This window comes from Callorhinchus milii, unplaced genomic scaffold, assembly GCF_018977255.1.
Source record: "Callorhinchus milii isolate IMCB2004 unplaced genomic scaffold, IMCB_Cmil_1.0 Scaffold3, whole genome shotgun sequence".
Taxonomy (NCBI): Eukaryota; Metazoa; Chordata; class Chondrichthyes; order Chimaeriformes; family Callorhinchidae; genus Callorhinchus; species Callorhinchus milii.
In genome coordinates this window covers 63,413,910-63,428,335 of record NW_024704744.1, presented here as the reverse complement: position 1 = coordinate 63,428,335, position 14,426 = coordinate 63,413,910, and the positions used below count along the sequence as shown (strand labels likewise).

The following is a 14,426-nucleotide window of genomic DNA, read 5'->3' as shown; positions in this document are numbered from 1 at the left end:
TACAGTTATGCAGTAACTATGTATAAGACTAATGTCCAGTTGACATTTGTGTATGACATTGAGAGTCACACTTTGTAATGAAGCGACAGAATGAGAGGCTAGGAGCCTCAGAATATGCTCTATACGGAAAGTGAGAGAGAGATCAACTGTGGAACAAATAAACTAACACTGAAATAATGAGCAGATTGTGAGGAATGATTGAGTTATTGTGCAACCGTGATGGACAAGATGTGTAAAATGTGGCTGAAGATTTATTCAGTCCAAAGTGGTTGGAATGGATCACAGATGGAAAACAAACATGGCTGAGACAATGAAACTGTATATAGAGGAAGAGTGGGAACAGACAAACCGCTACAAGAGAGGTCAGATGAGAGTTCAATGGTAAGGTCTTATTGCACTGAATACTAATGTGGCTATGGCATTCTACCAACTGACTATGAATCTTAATAATAATAATCCTTACATTTGATATAGCGCTTTTCACGTCTTCGAGACGTCTCAAAGCACTTCACAGAATATGCTGTAAAGTGAATTGACTGTGTATTTGTGGGCAAAATGCGGCAGCCAATTGCACACAGCAGTGTCCCACAAACAGTCGTGGATTGAAAATGACCAATTTATTATCGTTTTGTTTTTGGAGGGATTATTATTAGGCGTGTGGAGTAAGGAAACTTGCCCAAGGTTTCGCCCTGCCTGGAATTGAACCCAGGTGTCTTTCTTGCAAGGCGAGTGCTCTAACCACTGAGCTACAGGACTCCATCTTACTGTGTATTGCTGATTAATAGGCAAGCATTTAAATTACATTAAAAAACATTTCACAATTAATTACAATAACAAGTTCTAATAATAACAACAACAACATTTCGTACAGCGTCTTATCCCATCTTCGGGACGTCTCCAAGCGTTTCACAGAATATACTGTAAAGTGAATTAACTGTACACTTGTGCAGCCAATTGCACACAGCAATGTCCCACAAACAGTTGTGGATTGAGTGACCAAAACATTAGTGTTTTTAAAAACTTTGTTTTGAAGGGATTATTACCCCGGGAAAGGCAATCCGCCAATCAACTAACAACTGTGTTCCCACTTATTGTCAGGTAAACAGGGATATTTGGAGTAAGGAAACTCGCCTAACATTTCACCCTGTCTGGGAATCAAACCCAGGTTCTCTTGCTTGCGATGTGAGTACTCTAACCACTAAGCAACACGACTTCAATAAGTTAGGTTAATAAAAAAACATTGATGGAACAAAGAAAACTTGCAGTTATCATAATTACAAACAAGTGTGCAGGTAGAAAACAGTATAATTTAAAGGATAAAAGCACTTCCAGTCTTGCATTATCTGTTTGGCTAAATATCATTCAATTAATTTTGAAACATAAAAGAATTCTTGAAAAGAGTGTTCAAATAACTGAGATAATGAACTAAAATAGCTCATTACTATAAGCACTTTTCTTAAAGGGCAATTGGCTAAAATTAAGACACATAGAATTGAAGATATTGTATCATGGAGAGGAAATTATTTGTTAGGTAAGTGGCAGAGTGGTTATAAAAAAGACATTCTCTGGCTGGCATCCTCCATAGATGAGTGGTATCCTCCATAGATCAATTTACAGGTGACACTAAACTATGAAATGCCTAGTCCAGAATGTAAAAAGGCGTGCTTTTCTAGTTATATATAGAGCTGGTCAGACCTCATTTTGAGTGCTTACTGTTCAGTTTTGGGCACCCAATCTTAGAAAGGATATACTAGCCTTGGAGGTTGACCATCTATTTATACATATACAATAGAAAATTATATACAATATACATCTATATAAAGGGTATGGAAATCAGGATTCAAATATCAAATAAACTAATGAAACAGGCTGAATGCCCTCAACCTATTTCAGTTTTCTTATATTCCTGTGGAATTTTGCTATGAGAGGTGACTTTCAATGCAAAATCCAAAGCTACCTGCTCAGGGAGGCAAATGAAAATATAAATTAAGAACACTGGAAATACATGCTTCCTCTGGATGTGCTGAATTGTGAACCACATTCACAATTTTGTCTTACTATCAGTCAATAATACTGCATATTGGTGCACAGTAAAAACAACAACCACCGTAAAGCAGCACTCTTGCAGAAATAAGACATATTTTACTCAAAATCTAAATTTGATTAGTTGGGCACTTTAATATGCATGTAATTATAGGCACTCTGTTGAACATTTTTAGGAAGGGAAATTAAAAGTCAATTGGTTTTTCAGTTTATTTATTTTTACCAGGATAGCTGCCATGATTGTTTTATATCATGTGTGATCTTGAACACAATACAGTGCATGTGTTTATAGAACAAAATGTAGTAACAGTACTTCAGTAGCTATTTGGGAAGTCCTCCCGACATGAAATGCATTATACAAATGTGATTTTGTACTGCATTTCTTGACAATAATGTAAGGTGGCCATTTAGATGAACGAGATTCATCTTGAAGAAAATAATGATGCAACAATTTTATTATTTTAATACTGGTTCTCAGTCAAACTTAAATATTACCCATTTTTCAAACCCAAATCATAGTATAATCATAATATAAAATATTAAAACAATAATAATCCTTGGATTTGATATAGGGCCTTTCATATCAGAAAGATGTCTCAAAATGCGTCAATAGATATAATACTTGCATCTGATAAAGCGTTGTATCATGTCGCTCATAAGATATGGGTTCACTCGAAAGTGAATTGACTTTATATTTTATGGGTGAAACGCGGCAGGCAATTGGACACAGCAGTATCCCACAAACAATTGTGAATTGAGTGAATTTTTTTTATTGAAGGGATTATTACATCCAGAATACAATCCGCAAAACAATCGATTTTCAACTTGCTGGCTAGGCATCTAGAGAAAGGAAACTCGTCTAAGGTTTCATCCTACCTGAGAATAATAATCCTTGCATTTGATATAGCACTTCGCACGTCTTCTCGACGTTTCAAAGCGCTTCACCAAATATACTGTAAAGTGAATTGACTGTATATTTGTGGGCGAAACACAGCAGCCAATTGCACACGGCAGCCAATTGCACACAGCAGTGTCCCACAAACAGTCGTTGATTGAAGTGACCAAATTATTAATTTCTTTCTTCAAACCCATGTCCTGTCGCTTGCAAGGCGAGTGCTCTCTACCCAATATGCTACAGGACCCATACACAGCCAAGATGTGAATGAACAATTTTATCTGGGAAATTATTGACCAGACATTGGAAGAAACTCTCTTCTCTGATAGTGCACTGGGATCTTTAACGTCTACCTGAACAGGCAGATAAGACCTTACCTAACTGACATATCTGAAGCACAGCACCTCCAACAATTGTATTGTATACACACCAAGTATTGTAGTGAGTTGAGTGTCAATTTAAGACTATAAATTCCAAATCCCAATTTGGGGCTTGAACCCATAACCTTGTAACTCAGAGGCAAGGGTGCTACCAACTGAACATGCTGAAATTTAATCAAAAACACAGATCTATAGAAATTTATAGCGCAGAAGACCATTCAGCCCATCAAGTCTGTTATGGCTCTTTCAAAGAACAATCCTTTCAATCCCATTGACCTGCCCTATGGAAGCCCAGTGACAATATAGTAAAATTTGCAGAAGTCAGGACCATAACATTTAATATAAATTTCACAAGATACAGGCAAACTAGTATAAGTTGGATTTTACACAACTAACATATAACAGCAAACAAGTATATCGTTTTCTGCAATTTTTTCAATGGAGTACACTGGACTGCATGTGCGGTACTTCATCAATGTAGCATGCATGTGGTGACTGGTCAAGACTTTGTTTCCCAAGCTTGTTTTAACTGAAACACCGTGCAGGCATACTCCAATGCAAAGTGTGTATGTGCCATTACAATTTAGGAGATGATTTGCATAGGATTAGAATTACTTGGAACCAAGAAACCGTTATGAATTGGTAATTTATCCGATTTATAAAATATGACTAGTACAAATAAATCTAATCTTTTTGGTAGGAAACTGAATGCCTACAAGATACAGACACTGTACGTTACAGTATATCCGATGAAGCACTCTTGAGACATCCTCCTGATGTGAAAGGCACCATCAAATCTAAACATTATTATTAAACGTATGAGCCTCCTTGCCTCCTAATCCCTCTCCCGTTGTTCCTCGATAACTAATTCGGTTAGCTGTTTTAATTCCTATTTATTACAATCAAATTTATCTCACTGTTTCATAATAGGACTTCGCAAGCAACACTGGTATAAAATTCAGCAGGTGGAAAATGACCCAGATATACTGTGAATCATGCGCCTGAACACCAATTACCCCACTGTCAGGTGGACGATTGAGCAATGACTCTATTGCAATCGTTCAATCATCCACCCGTTTTGCTCAATACACTCACTACTTCCTTCACTCTTTTGCTCGAGCTCGCTTACTTCCTTTACGAAACACTTACGTTGCCCTTACAGCACGAACAGCGCTGAACTTATTTGCGAATCCACCGTCAAATTCTACGACTTTTCTACACCCCCCCCCACCCCCACCACCCTCCAGCTCTCTCGGATTAAATAATGCTAATCGTCAAAGTCCAAGCCTTCAAGTAACTTTTTTTTGAGCGGCTGCCTGTGGGGTTTGTCAAGGGCTCGATGGGTTGATCGCCATCTTGGAATGTCAAGCTTGCAAAACCGCTCCTGTCGCCCCGCATCTCTCGCCCCGGCCCCGGCGGCCGACAGCACGGGAGGAGGGGGACAGAGAGCCGCACGTTACAAACTCAGCCGCTCCGTGACCCGGACTAACGCTGGATCAAACCGAAACACGTACAAAATAATGTGCCCGTAGCTGAACCCAAGCCAGGAGCTGCCACTCGGCTCACTCTCCTACAGTATAAACAAAGCGCCGTTGGCCCCGGGGCGGCTTTCCCCCCCGCGCCCAGAGCCTGAACATGTCCCTCGGTCATTACCTGTAACTCCGCCCTTTCCACATCCCATTGCGTCTTCTCCACCTCGAAGCGGGCCCACTCGTGCTGCAGGAAATGTAGGATGCCCGGGATGTTGTACTGCGCTCTCGGAGCCTCGCCCTCCTGGCCCTGTTGCTGCGGGCTCCTGCTGCCGATGCCCGGCCCCCCCATGCCGCCGCTCAGCACTGAATTATTAGCGAAAAACACGCCGGCGCTCGGGTGCTCGTCCATGGCGGAGTCCCAAAACGCCTCGTCGCTCGCCTCCGCCTCCACTCCGACCTGGGGGTGAGCGTGGCCCCGCTGAGCCCTCGCCGGCCTCGCCCCCCTCCTCTCCTCAGGTAGCCGCTGCGGGGTGGCCTCTGCTCAGCTCTCACCACCGCCGCCGCCGCCTCCTCCTCCTCCTCCTCCTCGCGCCGGTGGGCCGCTCGAGCGCTGCCTCTGCGCGAGGACGTCGGGGCGGCCGTTAGAATTCAAACTGCGCCGAGCATTCCATGCAGGCTGCCGGGTTCGCGCGCGGGTCACTCGCTGGCTCCGGCCGGCAGCGCGGGCGGTGGCTCTCCGTGCCGTGGCCACTCGTTTCTCACTCACGGCGAGGTTCTCTCCCTGCCTGCCCCCGGTCTGACAATAACCGAGGCCCCGCTGGCGGCCAGTAAGTTATTTCCGCTGTCTTTCAACCTGACAACAGACGGACGCTCTTTTTCTTTTTAAAAAAAATCGCCGGGCGCGCCGAGCTCCCTCCTTCTCGGTGACGGTTTTAATTGTAATACGAGCCCGTCCGCTTCCTCCCCCGGATTTGCCGGTCACGGGTGTTTAGCCGCTGCCCCAGGTCCCCCTCTCCGCGTATTCGTCCCCCGCGGCTCCAGCCCCACACCAACTGTCAACACAGGCGGACGCGACTGCGCAGCGGGCAACACCGGCCCACGCACGTCAGCCAGCGCCGATTGAGCGGTTTCTGGTGACGTCACGGGAGTGTCGACCCGCTGCCATTTTTACGAGTTCTACAACGCCCCCCACACACCCCCCGCACACACACACCCCTCCCACCGCACACACAAACCCACACACCCCCCGCACACACACACACCCCCACCGCACACACACACCCCTCCCACCGCACACACACACCCCTCCCACCGCACACACACACCCCTCCACCGCACACACACACCCCCCCCCGCACACACACCCCCCCGCACACACACCCCCCACCGCACACACACACCCCTCCCACCGCACACACACCCCCCACCGCACATACACACCCCTCCCACCGCACACACACCCCCCACCGCACACACACCCCCCACCGCACACACACCCCCCACCGCACACACACCCCCACCGCACACACACACCCCTCCCACCGCACACACACCCCCCACCGCACACACACACCCCCACCGCACACACACCCCCCACCGCACACACACACCCCTCCCCACCGCACACACACCCCCCCACCGCACACCCCCCCCCCACACACCCCCCCGCACAAACACACCCCTCCCACCGCACACCCCCCCCCCCACACACCCCCCGCACACACACACCCCTCCCACCGCACACCCCCCCCCACACACCCCCCGCACACACACACCCCTCCCCCCGCACACACACACACCCCTCCCACCGCACACCCCCCCCCCACACACCCCCCGCACACACACACCCCTCCCCCCGCACACACACACCCCTCCCACCGCACACCCCCCCCCACACACACCCCACCGCACACACACACACCCCCCCCCCGCACACACACACCCCTTCCCACCGCACACACACACCCCTCCCACCGCACACCCCCCCCCACACACCCCCCGCACACACACACCCCTCCCACCGCACACACACCCCACCGCACACACACACCCCTCCCACCGCACACACACACCCCACCGCACACACACACCCCTCCCACCGCACACCCCCCCCGCACACACACCCCCACCGCACACACACACCCCCCACCGCACACACACCCCCCACCGCACACCCCCCCCACACACCCCCCGCACACACACACCCCTCCCACCGCACACTCCCCCCCACACACACCCCACCGCACACACACACCCCTCCCACCGCACCCCCCCCCGCACACACACACCCCTCCCACCGCACACCCCCGCACACACACACCCTCCCACCGCACACCCTCCCCCACACACCCCCCGCACACACACACCCCCCACCGCACACACCCCCCCCCGCACACACACACCCCTCCCACCGCACCCCCCCCGCACCCCCCCCCCCCGCACACACACCCCCCACCGCACACACACCCCCCCACACCACACACCCCTCCCACCGCATACACTCCCCCCCGCACACCCCCCCCCGCACACCCCCCCCGCGCACCCCCCCCGCACACCCCCCCCGCACACACACCCCCCCGCACACACACCCCTCCCACCGCACACACTCCCCCCCCGCACACACACCCCACCCCACCCCCCGCACACACACACCCCCCCACACACACCCCCCACACACACACCCCCCACACCCCCCCAACCACACACACACACACCCCACCCCCTCCGCGCACACACACACCCGCACACACACACCTCACCCCCCCCCCCCCCCGCACACACACACATCACAGACACACCCCACCCCCTCCGTGCACACACACACCTGCACACACCCCCCCCCCCCCGCGCACACACACACACACCCCCCGCACACACACACAACCTGACACACCCCCCCGTGCACCACACACCAGATTCAGTTCGGTCCAAAAGTAGGAAGGCTCTTCGGTCTATTTGATCTTATCCTTCCAGAGGACCCACTCTGCCCACTTCCTATTCTCAGCGTCGTGCTTTTTTTAAAAAAAATTAAAAGAAAATGAGATCAGTGTCCTGACCTCAACCACGCTTCCTGGTTACTACTACTACTACTACTTTACTACTGCTACTGTTGTTGGCAACCTGCTGAGGATGGCTCAGAGTTTCTAACCCGTTTCTCATCCTTTTGTGGTGTTATGCTGCCTTTGAGGATGACCCTACCTGTTGTGAGATTCAGACAGATCTGAGATCAGTGGGGCTGGACTGGGCAGGGGCTCACCCTTTACTGCAGACCGACTGACAGGTGTAGTGCAGTGGGTTCTGTCCTTGCTCTATCAATGCGGATATTGAAGGATCACTTTGTGTCTTCTGGAGGTATTTTTTTCTGATCTGCAGAAATCTTCCCTCAATTTTTTGCTGTCCAGAGATCTTGTGTGGGTAGGGTGAACAGATAAAACAGGGTAGGCAATACACGAGCCTTATTCGGTTCTGGATCCCTTGATATTTTTTGACTTGGGGCTAGCTCACTGTGCACTAGGCACTATGGCTCCACTCCAGGATAGGGCAGATGTATTCTTTGTATAGTCCTGAACACATTCTTCCTTCCTCAAAGGATCAGAAGCCAGTTCAGCCGCACCAACATCCCAGCGCCAGGTTCCTTTGGAAAGCTATTCCGAGGAACGTTTGTTCTTTGGTGATTGGATATGTTTGGAAAGCAGTTCAACTCAAGTCCTCCTCACTGCTTTTGTTCCTCTTGGAGAAGAGCATGGACTAGGATTTCATTGGGTTTAATAAAATACCCTTGTTGGTACCTGTTCTAGTCCTTAAGTCTCTTCTGAGTAAATAAATACTTACTGGTGTTGATCCTGAAATTGCCCTTTGCAATTCTAAATCTGTGTCCTCTTGTCTTGGTGATTTGGAAAGTCTGTCATTGCATCCGCTGATCACACTTCCTACACAGCATACAGCATAAATGATACATACATAAAAGTATGAGTCAGACCTATAATGTGTGTTTTCCCAGCAGGGATCAATTCAACAGTCTTGGTTCCACACAATCTCATGGTTTAGGAGTCATTAGTTGCATCAAAAAAGCTTTTTTGCAAAATGCATCAGTAACTCTACAAACCGTTGCGGATATTATAGGTTCAGTAATTTTAATAATTAATAATAATCCTTTTACTTGATTTAGTGCCTTATCATGCTGTTGCGATGTCTCAAAGCACTTCATAAGATATCCTGTAAAGTGCATTGACTGTCTTTTCAGGGTTTAACACGGCAGCCAGTTGTTCACAGCAATGTCCCACAAACAGCCATGATGTGAATGACCAATTTTATTTGAGGGATTGCTTGACAAGACATGGGGAGATATTCCCTTCTCTTTTCAAATTGTGCTATGGGAACTTTAACATCCACCTGAACAGGCAGATAGGACTTCGATTTAACATCTTGTCTGACGTTTTAGTGCTCACCTTTCAAAATTTGGACTCTTCCATATTTTTTTTATCGATTGATGTTTTTTAAGCTATACTTGAAAAAGTATATTTTTAAAAAATCTTCAGACAGCCTTTTTTTTTTCGAGTTGGTCCTCCCTTCCAGAAGGTTTACCTGACCTCCTCATGGTTCTACTGATTTCTTCATTTATCAGGCCAATGGGTCCTGATCTCCTGAGCATGCCTACAAATACATAGTTACTATACTCATCAGTAATTACTGTGAAGTGCTTTGAGACCCTTTGGGTTCGACCCCCAGCTGCCCTCCCTCCTCCACATCCGGACCCTGACCAGGACCGCCTTCTTCCGCCTCCGCCACATCGCCTGCCTCCGATCATACCTTACCCCAAATGCAGCCAAAACCTTCGTGCATGCGTTTGTCACCTCCCGCCTGGATTATTCAAACGCACTCCTCGCTGGTCTCCCCAGTTCCACTGTTCACAAAATCCAGCTCATTCAGCATTATGCCACCGGCATACTTACCCGGAGCAAATTCCATACCCACATCTCACCAGTTCTAGCCAGGCTCCACTGGCTCCCCATCACCAAACGGATCATCTTCAAGACCCTCACACTTGTGTTCAAATTCACTCTCTGGCCTCTCTACCTCCTCACTCCCCAATCCATCACCTGGCACCTCTGCTCAACTGGCCCCAGCCTCCTGCTTGTCCCTTACCTCACGCAACCTAGGTCTCAGATTCGACCCCCAATTATCCTTCCTCCCCCACATCTGGTTCCTCACCAGCACTGCTTTCTTCCACCTCCGGCGCATCACCCGTCTCCGCCAATACCTCACTCCAAAAGCCTCTGAAACCCTGGTCCATGCCTTTGTCACCTCTCGGCTGGACTACTCTAACTCCCTCCTCGCCGGTCTCCTCTCCACTACCATTCATAAAACCCAGGTCATCCAAAACTCTGCCACCTGCATTCTTACCTGCACCAAACTCCCCTCCCCGATTACCCCAGTCCTTGCCAGACTGCACTGGCTGCCTTCCCAGAAAGGATCAACTTCAAGATCCTCACTCTTGTCTTCAAATCCCTCCACTCCTCCGCATCCCCCTATCTTTCTGACCTCCTCTCTCCTCACAACAGTGCCCATTGCCTTCGCTCCACTGGGTCTGGCCTCCTCCTTGTCTCCTGAATCCGCCACTCCACCATCAGCGGCTGTGCCTTCAGCCACCACACCCCAAGGCTCTGGAACTCCCTTCCTCACTCCCTTTGCTTCGCCCCCTCTCTTCCTATTTTCAGGTCTCGGTTGAAGACCTTTCTTTTCGACCGCACCTTTGGTCACCTTCCTCCCTCTCCCCCTGGCTCGGCCCCAGGATCCATTCCTGTGACGCCGTCCGGCATGGAGGGTGCTTTTTAAATCCAAGTTGTTGTTACAACCTCCGCCCCTCCATCAGAGGATATGCTTTCAGCCACTACACCCCAAAACTCTGGAACACTTTCCCTCAATCCCTCCGCCTTGCCCCCTCTCTCCCCTTTCTCAAGTCCCACCTGTGCTTATGGCCACCTCCTCCCTTGGCTCGGAGTCAGGCTTCGCCACTGTTAAGTGCTCTGAGACGCTACCCTCAGTGGAGGGCGCTATATAAGTGCAAGTTGTTGTTGTGATAGGTGCTTTATCAAATAAATGCAAGGATTTACTTTATGATGGTTTACTTCTAGCAGTAAAGGGTTAAAACATATTGCTACAATGAAATTTCAGTCAGTGTTCACTCGTAATGCCTTTGGCATGTCAGCAACTAACAGGATTTCTCCATTATAATCGCAGATTGCCAATACACTACAAGTAACACCGATTGAAATATCAAGTGCAGGTGAGCTTAAGATTGACTAAGACCCACAATATTTGCCTTGAGCGCTTGTCCTTCACAGCATGAAAAATTCAATGTTTGTTTAGGAATCTTGTTGCAAACAATTGTGGCAGACTTCAAGGAATGGGGGACAAAATTCATTATGATTTTGTTCATTAATTTGACCACAACTGTTTTATTTTTTAAGAAACATGCTGGTCTCCTGACAATACACGCAGTGATTCCATTGGAGACCTGCTTCTTTTCCACTATGTCTCAAATACAATTTGAATTTGGCAGGCTCAAGTCAAAACAAATCATGTTGCCAGCACCTGACAGGCTGGAATGCATTAATTAAGCAGAGGAATGACTCTCGAACAAATATTCTTTTCCCAGGGTGTGCCTGCCTTCTCTGCAATCAGATATATAGTTCTGAAGTCGAGTAATGTCACAAACACCTGAGTCATTCAAAATGCTTTATAATCTCAGTGATTTTAAATATCTCCTGTACTCCCGAAAATCCTCTCTGCATCACTCTCTCCTCCCTCTCCTCCCCCTTTCCCTTCCCTTCAGCAAACCCACCCGCATTTCCCTCCAAACTGTCCGTTCCCTCTCAAATAAAGCCCTCACCATCCATGACCTCATCCTGAACGAGCACCTTGACATTCTTGGGCTCACCGAAACCTGACTCTCCCCCAATGACCCCGTCCCTCTCGTGGAAGCCTCCCCTTCAGGCTACACCTTCCACCGCACCCCCCGTCCAAACCAACGTGGCGGCGGGGTGGCCTTCATTTCTAAAGCCTCCCTTGGTCTCACCCCCTACTCCTCTGGCTGCTTCCCCTCCTTCGAGCACCTTACCCTCTTCCATCCCTCTCTCCCATTGAAAATCCTCCTGGTCTGCCGCCACCCCTAAGCCCCCCGGTTTCTTCCACACAGACATCTCTACTCTCCTTTCTTCCCTGACCCTCTGCCACGAGCGTCGGCTCATAATGGGTGATTTCAACTTCCACCTAAGCTCCCCTTGCCCTACTTCTGCCGACTTCACTGCCTTCCTCTCCTCCCTAAACTTCACCCTTCATATAAATTCACCTACCCACAACCATGGTAATGCCCTTGACCTCATTTTCACCCATGGCCTTGACATTTCGGACCTCAGCATAGTGGACAAGCCCATCTCAGACTACTTTCTCATCTCCTTCTCCTCTCACATCTCTCTCTCCTCCAGCAAGCCCTCAACCATCCTCTACCGCCCTTGGAAAAGGACCCCCTGAGACCCTCACAAAGGCCCTCACATCATCAAACATCCTATCCCTCTGGCCTTCCACTCGCGGAGATCCTGAAGCAACCGTCCAGCTGCTCCATGATTGCCTCTCCTCCACCATCGCCTTTCCTCCGTCATCCACCTCAGTGGGACCGCACTCGCCTGGTTTGAGTCCTACTTCACAAACCACCAGCAGTACATCTGCACAAACAACTTCTCCTCCCGCTCTCACCCGGTAAGCTGCGGGGTACCCCAAGGATCCATCATTGGCCCCCTCCTCTTTCTGATCTACATGCTCCCTCTTGGGGATGTCATCCGCAGACATTTCCACATGTATGTGGACGACACCCAACTCTATTTTTCCACCTCTCTTTGCAACCCCCAGTCCCGATGTTCTGTCAGCCTGCCTGTCAAATCTCGGGCTGGATGAGCGCAATTTTCCTTCAGCTGAACGTTGACAAGATGGAAGCCATACTCTTTGGCTCTCGTCAATGTCTAAAATCTCACGGTTCTCACCTCTTCCACCAACCTGATCTCCCCTTAAAACTCTCCGAACCTGTACGAAACCTAGGCGTCAGGTTCGACCCCCAATTATCCTTCATCACCCCACATCTGGTCCCTCACCAGCACCGCCTTCTTCCACCTCCGACGCATCATCCGTCTATGCCAAATCATCACTCCAAAAGCCGCTGAAACCTTGGTCCATGCCTTTGTCACCTCTCGGCTGGACTATTCGAACCCCCTCCTCGCCAGCCTCCCCTCCACTACCATCCACAAAATCCAGATTATTCAAAACTCTGCCGCCCGTATTCTCACCCGCACCAAACTCCGCTCCCCAATTACCCCAGTCCTTGCCAGACTACACTGGCTGCCTGTCCCAGAGAGGATCGACTTCAAGATCCTCACCCCGGTCTTCAAATCCCTCCGCTCCTCTGCACCCCCACTACCTCTCTGACCTCCTCTCTCCTCAAAACAGTACCCATTGCCTTCGTTCCTCCGGGTCTGGTCTCCTCCTTGTCCCCCGAGTCCTCCGCTCCACCATCGGCGGCCGTGCCTTCAGCCACTATGCCCCGAGACTCTGGAACTGCCTTCCTCACTCACTTTGCCTCACCCCCTCTCTTTCTATTTTCAGGTCTCTGTTGAAGACCTTTCTTTTCGGCTGCGCTTTTGGTCACCTTCCTCCCCCTCCCACTGGCTCAGCCTTGGGATCCGTTACTGTGAAGCACTATGAGATACTGTCCGGCGTGGAGGGCGCTATATAAATCCAAGTTGTTGTTATATTCTTACTGGTTGTCTAAATCTTTCAAGGGTTTTGGCGTCAACTCAATTCGAAATATACTCCTTTTTATTCCAGGATTGCCTGAATTTGCTCTTTAATGAAGCCCCTTTTGTAAACTTTTGCCATATTTCTAATTCACAGACATTGTTAGCAACTAATGTAACTCAGTTCGCTAAGCCACACCTTTGTTAGGAGTTGGAATCTGATTAAGTTTATTACAGCCAGAGAAAAAATGTTGAAGACAGAGATAAGAAATTCCATTGTTATTGGAACCATTCCACTATCACCTTTGCTCAGCTGGCTCGGACCTTCTGCACGCCCCTCGCTCCCTCCGCTCCACCACCAGCAGCCGTGCTTTCAGCCACTATGCCCCAAATCTCTGGAACTCTCTGCCTCAATCCCTCCGTTTTGCCCCATTTGCCTGACGTCAAGTCACACCTGAAGACTTTCCTGTTCGACCATGCCTTCGGTCACCTCCCCTCTCTTTCCAGCTCTGTGTAAGACCACCCTATCTACTGTTAAGCACTCCAAGACGTTATCCTTGTGATGGCCTCCACATAAATGTAAGTTGCTGTTAGGCCATGGAAAATAATGTTAGGAAACAGTCATGTGAGTTCAATTTTAACACAGGAACAAGAGGGTGAAATTCAATGAAACAATATCCATTAGTAGTACCAATTCCACAAACAGTCATAGATTGAAAGGAGTAAAGAAACTTGCCCAAGGTTTCACCCTGCCTGGAATTGAACTCAGGTCTCTCACTTGCAAAGCGAGTGCTCTCACCACTGAGCCACAGGACTCCACAGGATGCAGGGAGGAGGAAGAGTGCGTAGG

The 14,426-nt window shown here is 49.2% G+C and overlaps 1 protein-coding gene across 1 annotated transcript in view; it reads right to left on the bottom strand.

The window, feature by feature from the left end:
* strn (striatin, calmodulin binding protein) overlaps positions 1–5,402 on the bottom strand; it is a 45,032-nt gene extending 39,630 nt beyond the window's left edge. The window contains exon 1 of the mRNA XM_007890489.2: positions 4,972–5,402. Within this exon, the coding sequence (XP_007888680.1) occupies positions 4,972–5,199 (228 nt within the window). The 5' untranslated portion in view covers positions 5,200–5,402. The remainder of the gene's footprint in view (positions 1–4,971) is intronic.
* Positions 5,403–14,426: the final 9,024 nt, after the last annotated feature.